The sequence below is a fragment of the Hemibagrus wyckioides genome, linkage group LG29 (genome assembly GCF_019097595.1).
Source record: "Hemibagrus wyckioides isolate EC202008001 linkage group LG29, SWU_Hwy_1.0, whole genome shotgun sequence".
NCBI classification, from domain to species: Eukaryota; Metazoa; Chordata; class Actinopteri; order Siluriformes; family Bagridae; genus Hemibagrus; species Hemibagrus wyckioides.
The window spans coordinates 12,519,502-12,538,595 of NC_080738.1; the positions used below are offsets into that span (position 1 = coordinate 12,519,502).

The 19,094-nt window shown below is 38.3% G+C and overlaps 1 protein-coding gene across 5 annotated transcripts in view; it reads right to left on the bottom strand.

Moving 5' to 3' along the window:
- LOC131349275 (phospholipid-transporting ATPase ABCA1) overlaps positions 1-19,094 on the bottom strand; it is a 160,837-nt gene that overhangs the window by 56,418 nt on the left and 85,325 nt on the right. For 3 of the 5 annotated variants that reach the window (XR_009204058.1, XM_058384828.1, XM_058384827.1), the window contains exons 21-31: positions 18,646-18,785; positions 18,421-18,558; positions 12,242-12,444; positions 10,808-10,874; positions 10,522-10,724; positions 9,237-9,285; positions 8,556-8,663; positions 8,385-8,420; positions 4,294-4,433; positions 2,785-2,912; positions 2,343-2,441 (exon numbers count right to left, since the gene is read on the bottom strand). Coding sequence is in view for 4 of the 5 variants with exons in the window: in XM_058384828.1 (XP_058240811.1) it covers positions 2,343-2,441; positions 2,785-2,912; positions 4,294-4,433; positions 8,385-8,420; positions 8,556-8,663; positions 9,237-9,285; positions 10,522-10,724; positions 10,808-10,874; positions 12,242-12,444; positions 18,421-18,558; positions 18,646-18,785 (1,311 nt within the window). In the remaining variant the exon portion in view is untranslated. The remainder of the gene's footprint in view (positions 1-2,342; positions 2,442-2,784; positions 2,913-4,293; positions 4,434-8,384; positions 8,421-8,555; positions 8,664-9,236; positions 9,286-10,521; positions 10,725-10,807; positions 10,875-12,241; positions 12,445-18,420; positions 18,559-18,645; positions 18,786-19,094) is intronic. The other 2 variants (XM_058384830.1, XM_058384831.1) reach the window with 1 other exon arrangement.

The window sequence follows — 19,094 nt, forward strand, 5'->3', positions numbered from 1 at the left end:
TATGCGGATCAAGAGTAAGCCATGGACCTGAGTAGATTTTACAAGCATCAAGTGTATCAGGTATCACCCCCCCCCCAAAATGGGTGGTAGAAGCATCAAGTACCTGAATGGATGGTACAGGCATTAAGACTAAGTAAGAGACCTAAACAGATGGTGCAAACATCAAGTCTGAGTCAGGAACCTGTACAGATAAGTTTAAGTCAGGCCTTTTAATGGGTAGTAGAAGCAACAATTCAGATTCAGGCCCCTGTATAGATGATACCCATCAAGCTCATGTCATATAACTGACTAGATGATAAGTGAATGGTATAAGTATCGACACTGAGTCAGAAATCTAAGGAGATCAACTCTGTGCCAGGGAATTGGTAATAGAGGCACAGAATCTGTGTCAGGTACGGACTGTATGGATAATACAAGCTTCCAGGTTGAATTGGGTACTTAAGTGGTTGGAACAAGAGTCAAGTGTGTCATATACCTGAATGTGTGGAACAAGCATCAAATCTGAGGTAGGTAGAAGAATGGATGCTGAACACATCAAATGGGATTGAGATACCTGAATGAATGGTGCAAACATGAAGATACCTGAGATAATAACATAAGTACTAAACTTGAGTCAGGAATCAGATTTAAGTGTGTCAGGTACAAGAATGTATGGTACAACCACCAAGACAGTCAACTACTTGAGTAGATGGTTGAAAAATAATTGAATCTCAGTCAGATCCCTGTATGGATGGTGCAAGCAATAAAGTTGACTCAGGTACCTGTATGGATGATGGAAGCATTATAGCTAAGTCAGGCACCTATATACAGTATAAATGGTGCGAGCACCAAGGCTGACTCGGATACTTGAGTGGATGGTACAAGGTTCAAGTGTGTCAAGTGCCTGAATGTGTGGTACTGAATGAATTGCACAAACAGGAAGTCTGAATCACATACCTGAGTTAATAACATGAGTACTGAGCTTGAGTCAGGGTTCTGAGTCAAGTGTGTCTGTTTCCTGAATGGATGATAAAAGCTTCAAAACTGAATCAGGTACTTAAGTTGAAAACATGAAGTTTGAGTCAGGTGACTGAGTGAATGGTACAAGCATCAAGTCAAAAGGATTGCTGTACTGAAAATACAACAAGTTTAAGATGTTAAGGTTGTACATCATCATGCGAATTGGGCTCTGAACCTCCGACAGGCAGTATCTGGGAAGCACAACATTTGTTTTTAAAAGCCACTGTGAAGTGGTGGAATTGGTCAGAGCTGTCAAAAAGTTGGTACTAAAAAGAAAATGCAAGATCACTAATGAAGATTATGCATTAAGAAATGAAGTTTAATTTCAAAAGAAAATAGAGAGCAATTATACAATGTGGAAGGTGTTAATTCTATTAAATTACAGATTGGTTTTAATGTCAATAAATAGATACTGATTAAGATTCATATAAAAGTGTGCAATAAAATAGCATTCCATTTTCCGCATTATCAAAGAAATTTAATTTTTTTATTTTTTTTTTATTTTTTGTGAACTTTGAGCAACAATTTACCTCGGCTGCCAGGAATTCAAAAGACTTAAAGTAGTCCAAATGACAAGCATTAAGTTTTAAAAGCTACAATTTCCCTAAAATCTCCTCTTTTGCTATAGTCCTAAATGGTCTCCTATTATTACAAGGTTTGTAATATATATATATAAAAAATGAAATGTTGGTGGTTTGAAAATTTGCCTATTTCTAGGGGGGTGGGAACAATGCACCTGGCAACAATATCTGTAAAAAGATTTAAGTATATATGCATGATGTTAATTTAGGCATGTTTTTGGTTGCTGTTAATTGCAAAGTGAAAAACTTTAGCACATCGAATGGGATATGTGCGGTAATTAGCCCAATTTTTTTTTCCTCCACCCATTTTGTGCCGACTTTCCAGTTTTTTTTTTTTTTTTTTGTTATCTACCACCCAAACACATGTGAGTGCGAGAAATTGTGCATTGCTTGCACGCTAGTTTGAGCCTTATTTGTTTCACCAGGTTGTTTGGGTGGAATATGGCATAATTACACCTAAAAATAGGCAAAAACAGCTTAGCACATGTAACCCTGTGCCAAGTTAATGGTATAAACATTGAGTCTGATTTAGGAGGCAGAGTGGATGAAGTGGATTAAGGTGAATCCTGGGCAAATCCTGGAAGCACCAGGTGAAATGTGATGGTGGAGCTGGTAAACCTGAGGTTCTGATGCACCAACACGCCTGTTGTTATCAAACAAATAACAAAATGTGTTATATGAGCATGTTGTGTCACATTTTCTTTAAGGGGAACCCCCTGCATAGAGATTTATAAACCTTATAAATACACCAAATGTACTCACGGTATAGGGTTTCCTTCCATGCAGCGTGTGCCAAAGCCTGGTTCAGAAAGGAGAGCACGTGTGACCCTAGCTGCCTGGTCCACATCCGTCCTGTCAGCACTAAAACACACACACATAGACAGCTGAATCAGGGCTTCCATCAGAGTCAAACTAATCAGGGTTCTATAGTGCTAATCTCACTGGTGCCTGCTGCTCTCTCTTTCGCACACACAGACGCTCTTACCTTACAGATGGAGCAACAGACTTGATAAATATCGCAATAAAACCCCTACACACAGCTTGCTGTGACTAGCAGTCTAGTTGAAAAGGCCAGATTGAGTAAATATTGCACAAGTGGATAGGGTTAGACTTTTAGACTTGTGGAGCACTCACAAACACACTCATAGGAGAGTTTTGTTACGCATTGCCTGTTTTCTGTATGTGTGTGTGTGTGTGTGTGTACCTGTAGAAAGTGTTTTGTGGTTTTCCATACATCCAGGGTTGCAGTTCCAGAGTGGGGTACTCCACAAACGGTGGGAGAATCAGAGAGAAAATCAGAGACAGACAGACAAACAGCGCTGGGAGGACCACCTAATGGAAACACCCACACCCAAACAAACAAATACACACAAAACACACACACACAGGGTTCAGACATTTGTCCTTTAATTAGAGGTAACACAGCAAGCTGGCAGGCTGTAAAAGAACTGTTTGTGTGTTTCAGTGTGTCAGCATTTCATTAATGATGCCATACAGACTGTTGGCTCAGAGCACACATACGCATAGGCTCTCTCCCTCCTTCTCTTTCAGTCCCTTTTACTGTCTCTTTCTCTTTTTTAACACATGGCCTGAAGAGGTTTAATCATTTTATGCCATTTACATGTGAAAGAAATGTATGACTTTACAGTTTATTTATTCATCTTTAGTAATCATGTTTTCCTGTTCATGGTTGCATGAGGTACCCAGTCTAGGAACCCAGTCTAGGAACAGTGAATGCAAAGCAAGAATAAACCAGCACACCAGTAGCACACCAGTTTGTGACACTAGCCATTTCCCCTACTGGCATGTTTCTGGGATGTGAGAGAAAGCTGGAGAACCTGGAGGACATTTACTGTACATACCATTCACCATGTGAAGCATATTCAAAGACGGTAACCTGAGCTTGAACCCGGGACTGTAAACCAGCCGTTCACTATTTGTTTAAATAACTTTATTTTGGTTTTTGTGTTGTAGTAACTTTCTTTTTGGATTCAATTTAGATATAGTAAGAGATATTCTGTCTCCATTTTAACATGACAAGAATGGTACTCTGGACCATATCCATCTTTGAAAGCAGCTTTTACATTCAACCAAATATACTAAACTCTCAGTGCAAATGGCCTTGGGTGTGGAAAAGCTCAAGCGTGATCATCTCTCTCTGTCTCTCTGTCTTTGTCTCTGAAGCATCCTAATTTTCTCTCTCTCTCTCTCTCTCTCTCTCTCTCTGTCTCTCTCTCTCTATCTGTCAGCCTCTCTCTCTATTCTTCTGATTCTCCCTCTCTTTATCTCGCTTCTTGTGGCAGGGTTGTTTGTTTTGGTTGTGTTGTAAAAAGGGCTTGATTAACCACTTTCAACCACTGTTGATGTCACATCCACCATCCACCCATCATTAATTTCTCTCTATTTTCTCCTCACTCCATCGTTCTCCCTTCTTCTGTGTAATACTCCCTCCCTCCTTTTCCAAATATTTCTCTTTTACTCTTCTCGGCTGATGGATAGAACAGATCCACGGTCATGCTAATGTGTGAAGAGCTTCTCAGTCTGAAGTTGATTAATTACAACACCAGACTAGGAAAAAAATGGCACTAAAACAAATGTAGCACAGGGGAAAAGGACAATGGAACATCTTTCCCAAGAGACAAGCCAAGCTTGACAGCTATACGTGGTAAAATGTGCTGATTTGGTTGGATTGTGCTTTTATTGTGCATTCTACCTGAGCGATGATTCCTTTTCTGCTTCTTCGTGCATGGTGAAATCGCTTTATAAACAACGCCAGGAACTGGTGTCTAATCAGAGGCCAGCCGGTGATAACATAAGAACCTTTGCCATTCACACACGTAGGCCGTTGACCATCTAAATACACACAAACAAAAAATTTCCACAAATGTATGACAAGGGCAATTTTAATTTTGAACTTTCATATTCCTTACGATTCATCACACAGATATTTCAAGTTGAAATAAATGAAATTGTCATCATGAAGCAGTACTATTCACCGCCAAACAACATTCACTACCATCACCAACATTCAGCATCAAAAGCTAACATCTACCAAAACACCAACATTCAGCACTATTACCAACATCCACCACCAAACTCTAACATTCACCACCCAGATCGACCACAAACACCCAAATTCACCACCAAACAACATTCACATGCAAACCTCTTCAAACGCCATCAATATTCACAATAGAATACCAGCATTCACCATCACACAACTGCATTTCCATTCAAAAAACCAACATTCACCATTAAACAACACTCACCCTCAATCACCAGCATTCTTCATCAAACATCAACACCACCACAAACACCAACATTCTAACACTAATGTTCACATTCATATACCAACATCCACATTCATATACCTACATAGTTCCCATCAAACACCAATGTTCACCACCAAGCCCCAACATTCACATTCAAACACTAATGATCACATTCATATACCAACATCCACCATTAAACACCAACATTCATCATGAAACATCAACATGCATCATGAAACACCAACATTCATCATGAAACATCAACACGCATCATGAAACACCAACATTCAACATGAAACATCAACATCCATCATCACACACCAACATTCAACATGAAACACCAACATTCATCATGAAACATCAACATCCATCATCACACACCAACATTCAACATGAAACACCAACATTCAACATGAAACATCAACATCCATCATCACACACCAACATTCAACATGAAACACCAACATTCATCATGAAACACCAACATTCATCATGAAACATCAACATCCATCATCACACACCAACATTCAACATGAAACATCAACATTCATCATGAAACATCAACATCCATCATCACACACCAACATTCAACATGAAACACCAACATTCATCATGAAACACCAACATTCATCATGAAACATCAACATCCATCATCACACACCAACATTCAACATGAAACACCAACATTCATCATGAAACATCAACATCCATCATCACACACCAACATTCAACATGAAACACCAACATTCATCATGAAACACCAACATTCATCATGAAACATCAACATGCATCATGAAACACCAACATTCATCATGAAACATCAACATGCATCATGAAACACCAACATTCATCATGAAACATCAACATCCATCATCACACACCAACATTCAACATGAAACACCAACATTCATCATGAAACATCAACATCCATCATCACACACCAACATTCAACATGAAACACCAACATTCATCATGAAACATCAACATCCATCATCACACACCAACATTCAACATGAAACACCAACATTCATCATGAAACATCAACATCCATCATCACACACCAACATTCATCATGAAACACCAACATTCATCATGAAACACCAACATTCATCATGAAACATCAACATGCATCATGAAACACCAACATGCATCATGAAACACCAACATTCATCATGAAACATCAACATGCATCATGAAACACCAACATTCAACATGAAACACCAACATTCATCATGAAACATCAACATCCATCATCACACACCAACATTCAACATGAAACACCAACATTCATCATGAAACATCAACATCCATCATCACACACCAACATTCAACATGAAACACCAACATTCATCATGAAACATCAACATGCATCATGAAACACCAACATGCATCATGAAACACCAACATTCATCATGAAACATCAACATTCATCATGAAACATCAACATCCATCATCACACACCAACATGAAACACCAACATTCATCATGAAACATCAACATCCATCATCACACACCAACATTCATCATGAAACACCAACATTCATCATGAAACATCAACATGCATCATGAAACACCAACATTCATCATGAAACATCAACATCCATCATCACACACCAACATTCAACATGAAACACCAACATTCATCATGAAACATCAACATCCATCATCACACACGAAAACATTCAACATGAAACACCAACATTCATCATGAAACATCAACATCCATCATCACACACCAACATTCATCATGAAACACCAACATTCATCATGAAACATCAACATCCATCATCACACACCAACATTCAACATGAAACATCATCATGCATCATGAAACACCAACATCCACCATAAAACACCAAGATCCACAATGAAACACCAACATCCACCATCCAACACCAACATTCATCATGAAACATCAACATCCATCATCACACACCAACATTCATCATGAAACACCAACATCCACCATCCAACACCAGCATCCACCATCAAACACCAAGATCCACAATGAAACACCAACATCCACCATCCAACACCAACATTCATCATGAAACATCAACATTCATCATGAAACACCAACATTCATCATGAAACATCAACATGCATCATGAAACACCAACATTCATCATGAAACATCAACATCCATCATCACACACCAACATTCAACATGAAACACCAACATTCATCATGAAACATCAACATCCATCATCACACACGAAAACATTCAACATGAAACACCAACATTCATCATGAAACATCAACATCCATCATGAAACATCAACATCCATCATCACACACCAACATTCATCATGAAACACCAACATTCATCATGAAACATCAACATCCATCATCACACACCAACATTCAACATGAAACATCATCATGCATCATGAAACACCAACATTCATCATGAAACATCAACATCCATCATCACACACCAACATTCATCATGAAACACCAACATCCACCATCCAACACCAGCATCCACCATCAAACACCAAGATCCACAATGAAACACCAACATCCACCATCCAACACCAACATTCATCATGAAACATCAACATCCATCATCACACACCAAAATTCATCATGAAACACCAACATGCATCATGAAACACCAACATCCACCATCAAACACCAAGATCCACAATGAAACACCAACATCCACCATCCAACACCAACATTCATCATGAAACATCAACATCCATCATCACACACCAAAATTCATCATGAAACACCAACATCCACCATCAAACACCAATATCCATCAAACACCAACATCCACAATCAAACCCCAACATCCACCATCAAACACCAATATCCACCATCAAACACCAACATCCACAATCAAACCCCGACATCCACCATCAAACACCAACATCCACCATCAAACACCAATATCCACCATCAAACACCAATATCCACCATCAAACACCAATATCCACCATCAAACACCAACATCCACAATCAAACCCCAACATCCACCATCAAACACCAATATCCACCATCAAACACCAACATCCACCATCAAACACCAACATTCATCATGAAACACCAACATCAACCATCACACACCGAACATCCACCATCAAACACCAATATCCACCATCAAACACCAATATCCACCATCAAACACCAACATCCACCATCACACACCAACATTCATCATGAAACACCAACAATCAGCATCCAACACCAACATCCATCATCAAACCCCAACATTACCCCTCAAAAAACAACATTCCCCATCAAATCCCATATATAACTAATAAATACCAACATTCCCATTGAATATGTACCAGTAGAACTGCTGGAGGACTAACAGCCACATGACAGATTCATTACACTGTGAGTGTTTAAATGTATATGATTTTTGGAGATTTATTTCTGAATATCAGATTCAATCCTATTAATATCATTTTAATAGTTTTTAGTTCGGTATCAGTTGCTTGAGAATCAAAAAACAAACACCTTCACATGTGTGTGTGTGTCATGTGAGATTAAAAGCATAGGAGAACCTGACAGTACATACCTTCAACTCGATTTAGAAACCTTCCTTTCTTTTCTGCTGCACCAAAAAAGAGAGAGAGAGACAGAGAGAGAGAGAGAGAGAGAGAGAGAGTGTTACATGGGTAACAGGTTTCAGGTGTGTGTGTGTGTGAGTGTGTGTTTGAGAGAGATAAGTGTTTAGCTGTGTCTTTACCTTGTTTAGAATCTGTACTGTCTCTTTTCTCCAAGGCTAAACTCATGCTACGTGATTTCGACTCTATAGAGCTTCTTTTCCAGTCTCTCTGAAGCGTCTCTCTTTTCTCTGAACACACAAATATGAACACGTGAGATTAATACACAGCATGACACAGATTTATTCCTGACCACAGACAAATAAACCATCGTTTTTTTCAGGTCAAACACATTCCTGTTGATAGCAGAACTATTTGAACAATAATATCAGACATATTATACATTTATGGATAAGGAAATATTTTGAAATTATTCCAGACGATTTATTTATTATATTCTGTAAGCGTCTTTAAAAACACAGCTCAAGTGTGAATTTGTTAGAACAGCTTTAAGTTACATTACAACACATATATACTTTCATTATTAAATCTTTAAATTCAAAAGGTAACAAAACATGAGAGTTTGGTGAGGACATGACTGTAAATAATTACGACATCATTAAATAGAACTATAAACTGTTCAAACATATATGTGTCATTCTTTACCAAATTAAAAAGGTCTAATTAATGACTAATTACTCCGCTATAACAGCTCAGTGGTTTTGTTTCCTACATGACTAGATTGTTTGCAGATATCTCGTGTTTGGGGCTCAAAACGTGTCAAAGCTAATGAATATGAATAAATATCAAGTGTAACTCATTACCATTTGTTTCCACGTCAACGCCCGTCTCTTCTGCCACTTTCAGAAATATCTAAATATAGTCATAAACATACAGAAATTAAAAAATGCGTAATAATTGTTCCACAGTATTTGACACAAATGAGCAGAAACTTCAATCTAAGCGGTCTGATCTAAAATTAAATCTAAAATTAAATATGGAAAAATAAATCAGAAATTCTGTTTATTCCAATCTTCATGATTAAAGGGTCTTTAAAAGCCCGTCTGAATGTACAATGAAATATTCTGTCTGGTATTCCTAATAAATTCAAACACATTTATTCATATTTCATATCATCTACAAAGGCATTGCTTTGTACTATAAAGACTATAAATGCTCTAGTTAGATATATAACATCACCAGTATATTACTTCCTTACACCAGGATCTATAATGCATTATAATGTCTGTTCATAACACTGGAATCATTAAAGCTTTACTATAGAAATTCACTATAGAACATACCCGAGTGTTTTGTTACTGATAAAAGGTTATAATGGAATGGAAATCATTTTATCGGATATTTTCAATCAGTATAAACAAACAAATAATTTTATCTCTTAAGAATTAAAACTTTGCAGGAAAATTAGCGAAGCATTTTCGGCATACGAATGAATTGATCTGAACGAAATGTCGGCTAAGTCGAGCGTACGTACAGGAGCTGTTCAAAGCGTCAGTGAAAAGCCGAGCGAAGCCAACCAAAGTGTGTTTATGAATTTTACAAAATTTTTTCAGTTGTTTCGAAAGAGTCAACCCACGATATCCTTGCCTTTGGCATGCGTTCAAAAGCTACATGATTTGGTGGCGTGGGTGGTCTGTTCTATTTTTAGCCCAAACTTGGTGGCATGACTTCCTGTGAGGAGCCTTGACATGGAATGCTTGGCTTGGGTCAGTTCTTTGTAAACAGCCGTACAGTTTCCATACAGTTCCTATTGGTCATATTTTTGGGTGGCTAGAACGGATTATCTGCATTTACATTATTTCTTATGGGAAAATACTCAAAGCCCTGAGTGTCTACTTTCATATGAGCCTTTACACACCACTGTGGAGTGTGACACGACGAAGAAATTCAATGCTGAACATAGGCAAGTCAAAAATAGGCCCAAATTCATGGTTGGCATTCATTTCTGACAAAAACAATTAAAGCAATTACACATCACTTCATTTTGATATAATACATAATATCATGTAAGGCATCTTTATAAATGAGAAAATACTGGATTCCTAGTCAGATTTATGAAGATGTTCATGTGTATGTGTGTTTTTATACCTCTTCCAAGCTGGTGTCTGAGATCCCGTAGCTACTGATCCCCAGCCTCTCTCGCTCCAAATCAAGTTCTTTGAAAAGCGAGGCAAAGCTGCCATCTTTTGAGCCAGCATATGGCAGCACATAAACCAGCTCCTGACCTATCACCTCTAGGAACTCCGCCTCCGGGATGTGCAAGCGTATAACAGAAGTGACATCTGCTACGTCTGACCACAGAGATTGCGAGGGAGTTAGTAGTTGCTTGTACTTTCTTTTAGCTTTTGTGTTTGTGAAAGGTGTGTGTTCTGACCTGCTGGCTCCATGGTGCTGATGCTTCCTGAACCGATCCCTTCATCTAAACTGGAGGCATCACTGAGCTACGTGACACACACACACAAACACACACACACACACACACATACAAGAGTTAGCCTTAATCTAGACACACTGAGACATCCTCCCTCTCTCTCTCTCTCTCTCTCTCTCAGGACAAGGTCACCTGTGTGTCAGTGCTCTCTGTGTTATTCTTATCATTGACTTTAACTCCATCTCGTGATCAATATGGAAGTTGGTCATTAGTCATGATGTAGGAGCAACAAAATGCCAATAGGAATCTATTTTCCTGGTGCTTAATTACACTGGGATAATAAGAAGCTCTACATCACTGTGCTTCCTCTGATGATTAATCATGTCTCGTTCTATTGGACTATCGGGCTCGGGATGTTGTTTTTCCGTGATTATAGAGAGAATAAAAGTTTTGGGCGTTTGAAACTTTTCCAAGTGGTTACCAGAGCAACAAAAAACTACAAGACAGTTCAAAAGTCTGAAGTCCTAAAAGTACTTTATAATCTTTTTGTTTTTTTTTTCAGCAGCATTTCTTTTTCAGTTTGAATGGTTTCCCACAATCCTATTTAATTTCCTTCTAGTAGTGGTGCTAATGGTATTTAAGTTTCATTTCATATCCATGTAAAGAGAGTGATGCAACAGTGCTTTAGTCCGTCTAGCTCTTTGCTCTCTCCTCAAACACATCAACTTGTTCTGATCAACATGGCCGTTATTTCGATATTGGATTTCTCATTAGTATGCTGTTGAAAGTTGTTGTAAAGCTATTCTATTAAACACCATTGTAACTGTGCTAGCAGTGTCTCCTGTCTCACACTACCATGGCCTTCATGGTGTGAATAACAAAACTACATCATCATCCAGAAAATTAGCACCTGAATCCCTTATAACATATTAAAAACATCAATATAAACACATTTTCCTTTAATAAAGCACTTCCTCTATAAATTATGTGAGGAACTCAGAACAGCCAGTTATGTACTGTAAATATATTTAGATTTTTGGACCCACTTTATTATAAGCCTGAATGCTTATGTTATGTTTTGATGTGTTTTTTTTTTTTATTTTATTTTATTTTTATTGTCATGATCATTTATAAGGCAAGATTTTTAGCCTGAATTTCATGTTCAACTAGGATGCAATGGGTCTCATTCAGCTCTCCAGTTCAGTAGTCAGGTCACCAATCAGAAAGTTGGCCATTTTAAGAGCTCTCTCTCTCTCTCTGTCTCTCTCTCTCTCTTTCTCTCTTTGTCTCTTAATCGCAAAATCCTTCCACTGCACTGGAACCTAAAAAAAATCCCACGAAGCAATGCAAAAACCAAGAGCATCGATGCTCACCATGTTCGCACTTTCTGATGAACATAAGAGCGAGCTAATAAGCACATTAGCCATGCCATGATACCTGTGTGCCCCCTGTATGGCGTTGTGATGTCATTATCTCCTGATTGGCTCTTGCAAGTGTGAGGTAATAGCCACTGCCGTAGGTCTTCTTCAGGAAGAGGGAGGATCCGCAGCAGCAGACTTTGCCATGGGAGATGATGGCGATGCGATCCCCCAAAATGTCCGCCTCATCCATGTGGTGCGTGGACAGAATGATGGTACGGCCTGAAGCGAAGGTACAAACACATCATGAGGGGAAAAAAGACCTGATTTGCATATATGGCTTATGTAATACATAGGTTTATTAACTAAAGCAAGCCTGATGTTCTCACAGAGTAGGGGAGGAATTTAAAAATTTTGCAAAAGCTTTGAGAAAGGTTGACTGAACCTGAGGGCATCTTCAGAGTCACATACAGACACACACACATACAGCATTTCACAAGGGATTTCATATTTCGCCTCATTTAGCAAGTAACTCATTCTCACCGCGCTGATCCCCCTTGTGACATTCATACATGCACATCCACAGGGAATACAAAGCCAGAGGGAGAACAATATAGAGATAGAGATAGAGAAAAAGATGGCAAGATGGTTGTGTGCTGAACAGGTTTGATTTATGATGTGTTGTACGCTAGAGCACAGTGATCGATCACGGACAGGCGAAATGCCGCCTTACCGGACCCCAGCTCCAGAAGCGCACCTGTTTCCATTAATGACGCAGTGTTTTTCTTTTTTTTCCTACTTTTTCTTTTTTTTTTTTAAATGGCCCTGACTTGGAAAATAATGGATCTTTCAGTTGGAGAGATGTGTGTATTGATCTTGGACCACTTGATCAGGGTGCAGTGATCCCTGCAGTGTCTTGGGCACACATTCAGAATTAAACATGCAGACATGTGACACATTAGCTGCTGTTCACTTCTTGTGACAAAATTATTATGACAGCTTACAAAATTGACCTTATTGTTACAAAATAGCATTCCTTAGATTTTAGCACCACCACCCAAAATTTAACAACATTCTGTGATTATCAGTGTCAGTAAAAGAGGCATGGACTATCTAACTTTTAGTTTCAGAGAATGAGGCGTGGCTTGTGTGTATCAGTCTCAGAGAATGAGGCGTGGCTTGTGTGTATCAGTCTCAGAGAAGGAGGCATGGCTTGTGTGTTTATGTCTCAGAGAAGGAGGCATGGCTTGTGTGTATCAGTCTCAGAGAAGGAGGCATGGCTTGAGTGTATCAGTCTCAGAGAAGGAGGCGTGGCTTGTGTGTGTATCAGTCTCAGAGAAGGAGGCATGGCTTGTGTGTATAAGTCTCAGAGAATGAGGCGTGGCTTGTGGGTTTATCAGTCTCAGAGAAGGAGGCATGGCTTGAGTGTATCAGTCTCAGAGAAGGAGGCATGGCTTCTGGGTTTATCAGTCTCAGAGAATGAGGCGTGGCTTGTGTGTGTATCAGTCTCAGAGAAGGAGGCATGGCTTGTGTGTTTATCAATCTCAGAGAAGGAGGCGTGGCTTGTGTGTATCAGTCTCAGAGAAGGAGGAGTGACTTGTGTGTGTATCAGTCTCAGAGAAGGAGGCATGGCTTGTGTGTATCAGTCTCTGAGAAGGAGGCATGGCTTGAGTGTATCAGTCTCAGAGAAGGAGGCATGGCTTGTGTGTATCAGTCTCTGAGAAGGAGGCATGGCTTGAGTGTGTATCAGTCTCAGAGAAGGACGCGTGGCTTTTGTGTGTATCAGTCTCAGAGAAGGAGGAGTGGCTTTTGTGTGTATCAGTCTCAGAGAAGGACGCGTGGCTTTTGTGTGTATCAGTCTCAGAGAAGGAGGCATGGCTTGAGTGTATCAGTCTCAGAGAAGGAGGAGTGACTTGTGTGTATATCAGTCTCAGAGAAGGAGGTGTGGCTTGTGTGCTTATCAGTCTCAGAACAGGAGGCATGGCCTGTGTCTTAATGAAGGAGGTGTGGTCACGGTGACACTTGTCTTGCTAAATACTGGCCCATCTCAGTAAAGAAGGTGTGGCCTTTTTGGGTATAACTTGATGAAGGACTTGGTGAAGGAGGCATGGTTTCTTTGTCCATCAGTCTCAGTAAGTTAGCCTTAGTAAAAGAGACATGGTCAGTTCCACAGTTTCAGTGCAAGAGTCGGAGGCTCTCTGCAAATATGCACTGTATCATGTTAGAAGCTGAAACGCTGCTTTGATTTGTCAAATAATTGTATTGCTCGGTCAGATAAATAAATAAATAAATAAATAAATGAATAAATAAATAAATAAATAAATAAATAAATAAATAAATAAATGCATTCCCAGTGCTGTTTCATTATGGATGGCTAAATGCTTAAGCACAGAGAAGCATGTCAGAGCAAGACGAGTCTCCTGGCTTTATATTTAGCTCGATTGTGTCTAATTAGCAAGTTATATGGTTGTCTTATCAGCGAGCATGAACTTGTTCATTACTAATTTAAAGGAGTGAAATATATTGTGCTATGGGTGATTAGGCTGAGTCTGCACTGCCCCCCTCATTATAGAACCATTTACTCTTCCTCCATGTTCCTCATATCTGACTTTTGGTACACAGATCCTGACCTAGGCAGGACTTTCAGTGGCAGATCACCATTTTCAGAGTAAATTATCTTTAATCAGTGTTGAGAAAACGTGTCCTGAGACCGCTCTTAATTCATTTGCTTATTGACTTTTAAACACAATCGCCACACTGGGTATTGCAGTCCATCTCCTTAATGCGAAATGGAACTAATCTGGCTCGCTCCGATGGTTCATAGCCTGCAGTGAGCCAGCAAATGGTCTCGCATGAGGAGCCACAGTCAATAGGAATCAAATCTGTGTAGTTATGAACAGCAGATTTTGCAGCATTCTATAGAAATTTGTTACATTTTCTAAAACCAACTTTTTCTCTCTTATATTGGGTGCCATTAATTTTAGTAATATGCCTATGCCCTTTTAGTGGGACACCAAGCCTTATAGTTTTATAGGCATTTAATAGGATGTTACAGAAAAATATAATACTTCCATAATGGGGAACTATCGGAGATATAAATCTCAACCATATGGTTATACATCTTAGATGTTTTTCCAAAATTATTATTATTATTATTATTATTATTTTTTTCAAAACCGCCCACACTGCACATCCAGCTGTTTCACCAATTCATTAACACCAACATCATTAAGGTTTTTATTTGTGCTCAGCTAAAATAAGTCTAACTGCTAAATAAATAAATGATAACTGAATGGTATTAAATGCCCTGGTAAGGATTCTGTATAAATCATATTACTTTTACTTAAAAAAATATGTTAATGCATTCATCCCCAGAAGATTCTAAACCAATTATTATACATTATCTGCAAATTTGAAATAACTAAACCTCAAGAACCAATCAAAAGAAAGCATTTCCCCGCCAAAGGTTCACACGTTATACACCAAACGCTCATCAGCAGCAGCAGTGTCTGAGACAGTGAAGTCTTATGAACAGTTTTAAATGCTTTAGTGATCTGCAAATCTGCAAGCAAGCCAAAACCTTTTGAAATATCGACCTTATAGATAAGGTCGATACCTTTGAGATATAAACCTTTAGCTAGCTGAGTGAGCTAGACAGGTGAGCTAAACAGATCCTTTAATGTTTTACAGTATGAAAGCTCTATATTAGCTTATGTTGTCACTTTGTAGAAATTGCATTGTTTAATCCAGTATATCTAAGTGCTGCTACAGCCACAGCATGAGGTAACACTTGGGATAATTTATTTCTAACTATGAATGAAACATGTAGAATTAATATGAGCTAATGAACCCTAGAAGCTACTTAATGCTCTATTAAGAGCATGAAGCCAAGTTAGCTAAGTGGGCTAGTTCAAATAATTGAATTGCTTGTAATGATTAAAAAAAACCTTAATTCCTCAGATATAGAACAGTTTAGATAACTCTTGTCAGGTGACATACCTTCTTACTTGAGCCTTGAATAATTTAGCTTTCACTTTAATAATTATTCATAAAACCAAGCATGTTAATTTTTTGTGCTTGGCTATAGTGTAGTTTCTTTTAGTTTACCTTATAACTAAAATTTGAAAAATTAAAAAAAAACTTAGAAACCAAAACTGAGTCAGCAAATATTATTATTATTATTATTATTATTATTATTATTATTATTATTATATTTAATTTATTTATTTTTATTTATTTATTTTACATTTCTGTAACATAAAATCTTGCTAGTGTTGCTAGATGACGGTTGTCAGGCTTGCTAATTAAATTACACTCCCCAAAAACACAATATTCCAACAAACAAGTGTGAAATATAATGGGTTATGATTCATTTAGCAAATCACTGATTGTTCAGGCCTTAAGCTTGTATTAATATTAAAGACATAATGTTTATGAGTTGCTACTGAGGGTTATCTGGTATAAAAGGGAATAAGAAATATGTAGACAAAATATATAATCGGATTGCAAGTGTTGAGGTTTTATGCTTTATATATTTATTCTATATATTTATATATATATATATATATATATATATATATATATATATACATGTTCCATGTTAAGTAAACCAATGCAATGTTCCAAAATAATTTATTATTAAAACCTAATTAAGAAATTGATTCTGTCTGGCTAACCTTCTGTCTCGAAGGACAATGCTCTTGGGCATTAAAATTCTGCAAGAGCATCAAGAGTAGGGTAACATCATTGTTCATGATGGCTAATCAAATCAAATCTAAGAAAAACAAAGAATAGAGAAAGAGAAAGAAAGACTGATTTTTTCTGCAGTAACCTCGACAGCCAGATGAGATCACCGTTGTGTTTTGTTCTGCTGCTGATAGAAAGAGATAATTTTTTTTCTAATGATTCCAAATTATAGACTTTGGGCAAACTATTGAAAGTCGACTTCAATCAGTCATGTAATTTAATTTAAAAAAAGGGTGTATTTACTTCCTGGTGAATTGTTTATTCTTTTGTTGGTGTATAGATCAGTGTGCTTGGAATTTTTGTTAAGTGATTGGTAAAAGAAAGTGTATAGTTTAAAACATAAAACATGCCATTTCTTTGACTAAACTTTATTTAAGCAAGTGTCTAATGGCCAGATTGAATGAGCGTGATTAATTTATGAGAAAACCTGTGAGCATGCTGCTACTGCTGGGAAATGGAACTATAGTATTATATTGAGGCAGTTTAATCATGTATAATAGAATATGTCTGTTTCAAACACCAGTGTCACGGGTTCAAGTCTCAGCTCGGTTTTCAGTTTTATTCACGGCTTTGAAAATCCATGCACAAATCATGTCTGATGAGCGGAAACCTACGGTGTTAATTTTACTCGATTCAATCAAGTGGAATGGATTGGAATGCATGGAATGCATTTGAATTAAGTCAGAATGTGTGAAAACCATGGGTGGTTTTTTTTTAGCTCTGGTAAAGTGAAAACAGTCAAGAAAATAATTTTCTGAGAGGTAAAAAAAAAAAAAAAACCCTGATATAGACCTTCTACAACTGACATTCAAGAATCTAAATACTGGCTTGCATAACTTTTCTGGGAAGGCTTTCCACAAGGATTATTAGTGTGTTTATGGGAATTTTTGACCATTCCATACCTGGATGCAGCTGCTCCGCCATGAAAACCCATTCCATGAAGTTCTCTAAACACTGTTCTTGAGCTGATCTGAAGGCACCTCAGCATGTGCTGACCCCCCTCAGGTATTTTACCTGGCCTACTACTTTGTGGTTGAGTTGCTGTTGTTCCCAATTGCTTCCACTTTGTTATAACAGTTGACCATGGAATATTTAGTAGTGAGGAAATTTCACAAATGGACTTAATGCACACGTGGCATCCTATCACAGTACCCCAATTAATTCACTGAGCTCCTGAAAGCAACCCATTCTTTCACAAATGTTTGCAGAAGCAGTCTGCATGACTAGGTGCTTATGTTTGTAGAAGCAGTCTGTATCCAATGATTTGGAGGGGTGTCCTAAAACTTTTGGAAATATAGTGTATATGTGTTTCCTCTGATATTATGGATGGTAAGCTGGTAGCTAGTATTATCCGTATTTATCCTTACGGAATATTTTCCGTCCCTATTTACTTCGTTTTTGGTCTGATGTTATAGAACAGTGAAAAATAATGAACAAGGTGATTTTAATGATCTTGATTGTGAGCAACTATTCAAGACAAGGAAGGAAAAAAAAAGGAAAACTCATCCTGACCCATTTTATATTTTAGCAGCAGTTCCCAGATTCCTCTCCGGGCGTACGGATCCACTCCTGCTGTCGGCTCGTCCAGAATCACCACGTCGGACCCGCCCACAAACGCTATGGCAACCGACAACTTCCTCTGCATCCCACCTATCAGCCAAAACAACACACACTCTAACAATAAACCTCTTACTCTTACACATACACACTAGCACAAACTAGGAGTCTCAGCTATACCTGAAAGGTTCTTGGCGAGATCCTTGCGCTTATGCGGCAGCCCGACGTCTTTGATCATTTGATCTATTTCCTGTTTGACTTCCTTGGAGCTCCTCCCCTTGAGACGGGCATAGAAATAAATGTGCTCTTCCACAGTGAGGCTGGGAAATGCACACACACACAGACGCACACACACACACACACACACATGCATGCATTATGCAGTCATGCAGAGCATTCTAGGTACGATCCATTCTCATATAGCATTCAGTGTGTGATTTGAACAAAATCGTGGGGGCCTGGTGTGTAATGCGAGCGCTCGCTGACTGCAATAAATGAGCCGCGAATTCAATAAGCATTCATGAATACAGTCATTAAACGACAGTTTCTCCGAGCTGCATGTCAAGCGTGTAATCTTAATAAGGGCTTCGTGACCCACAGCACACAAGTTTACGAAAGCAGCATGGATA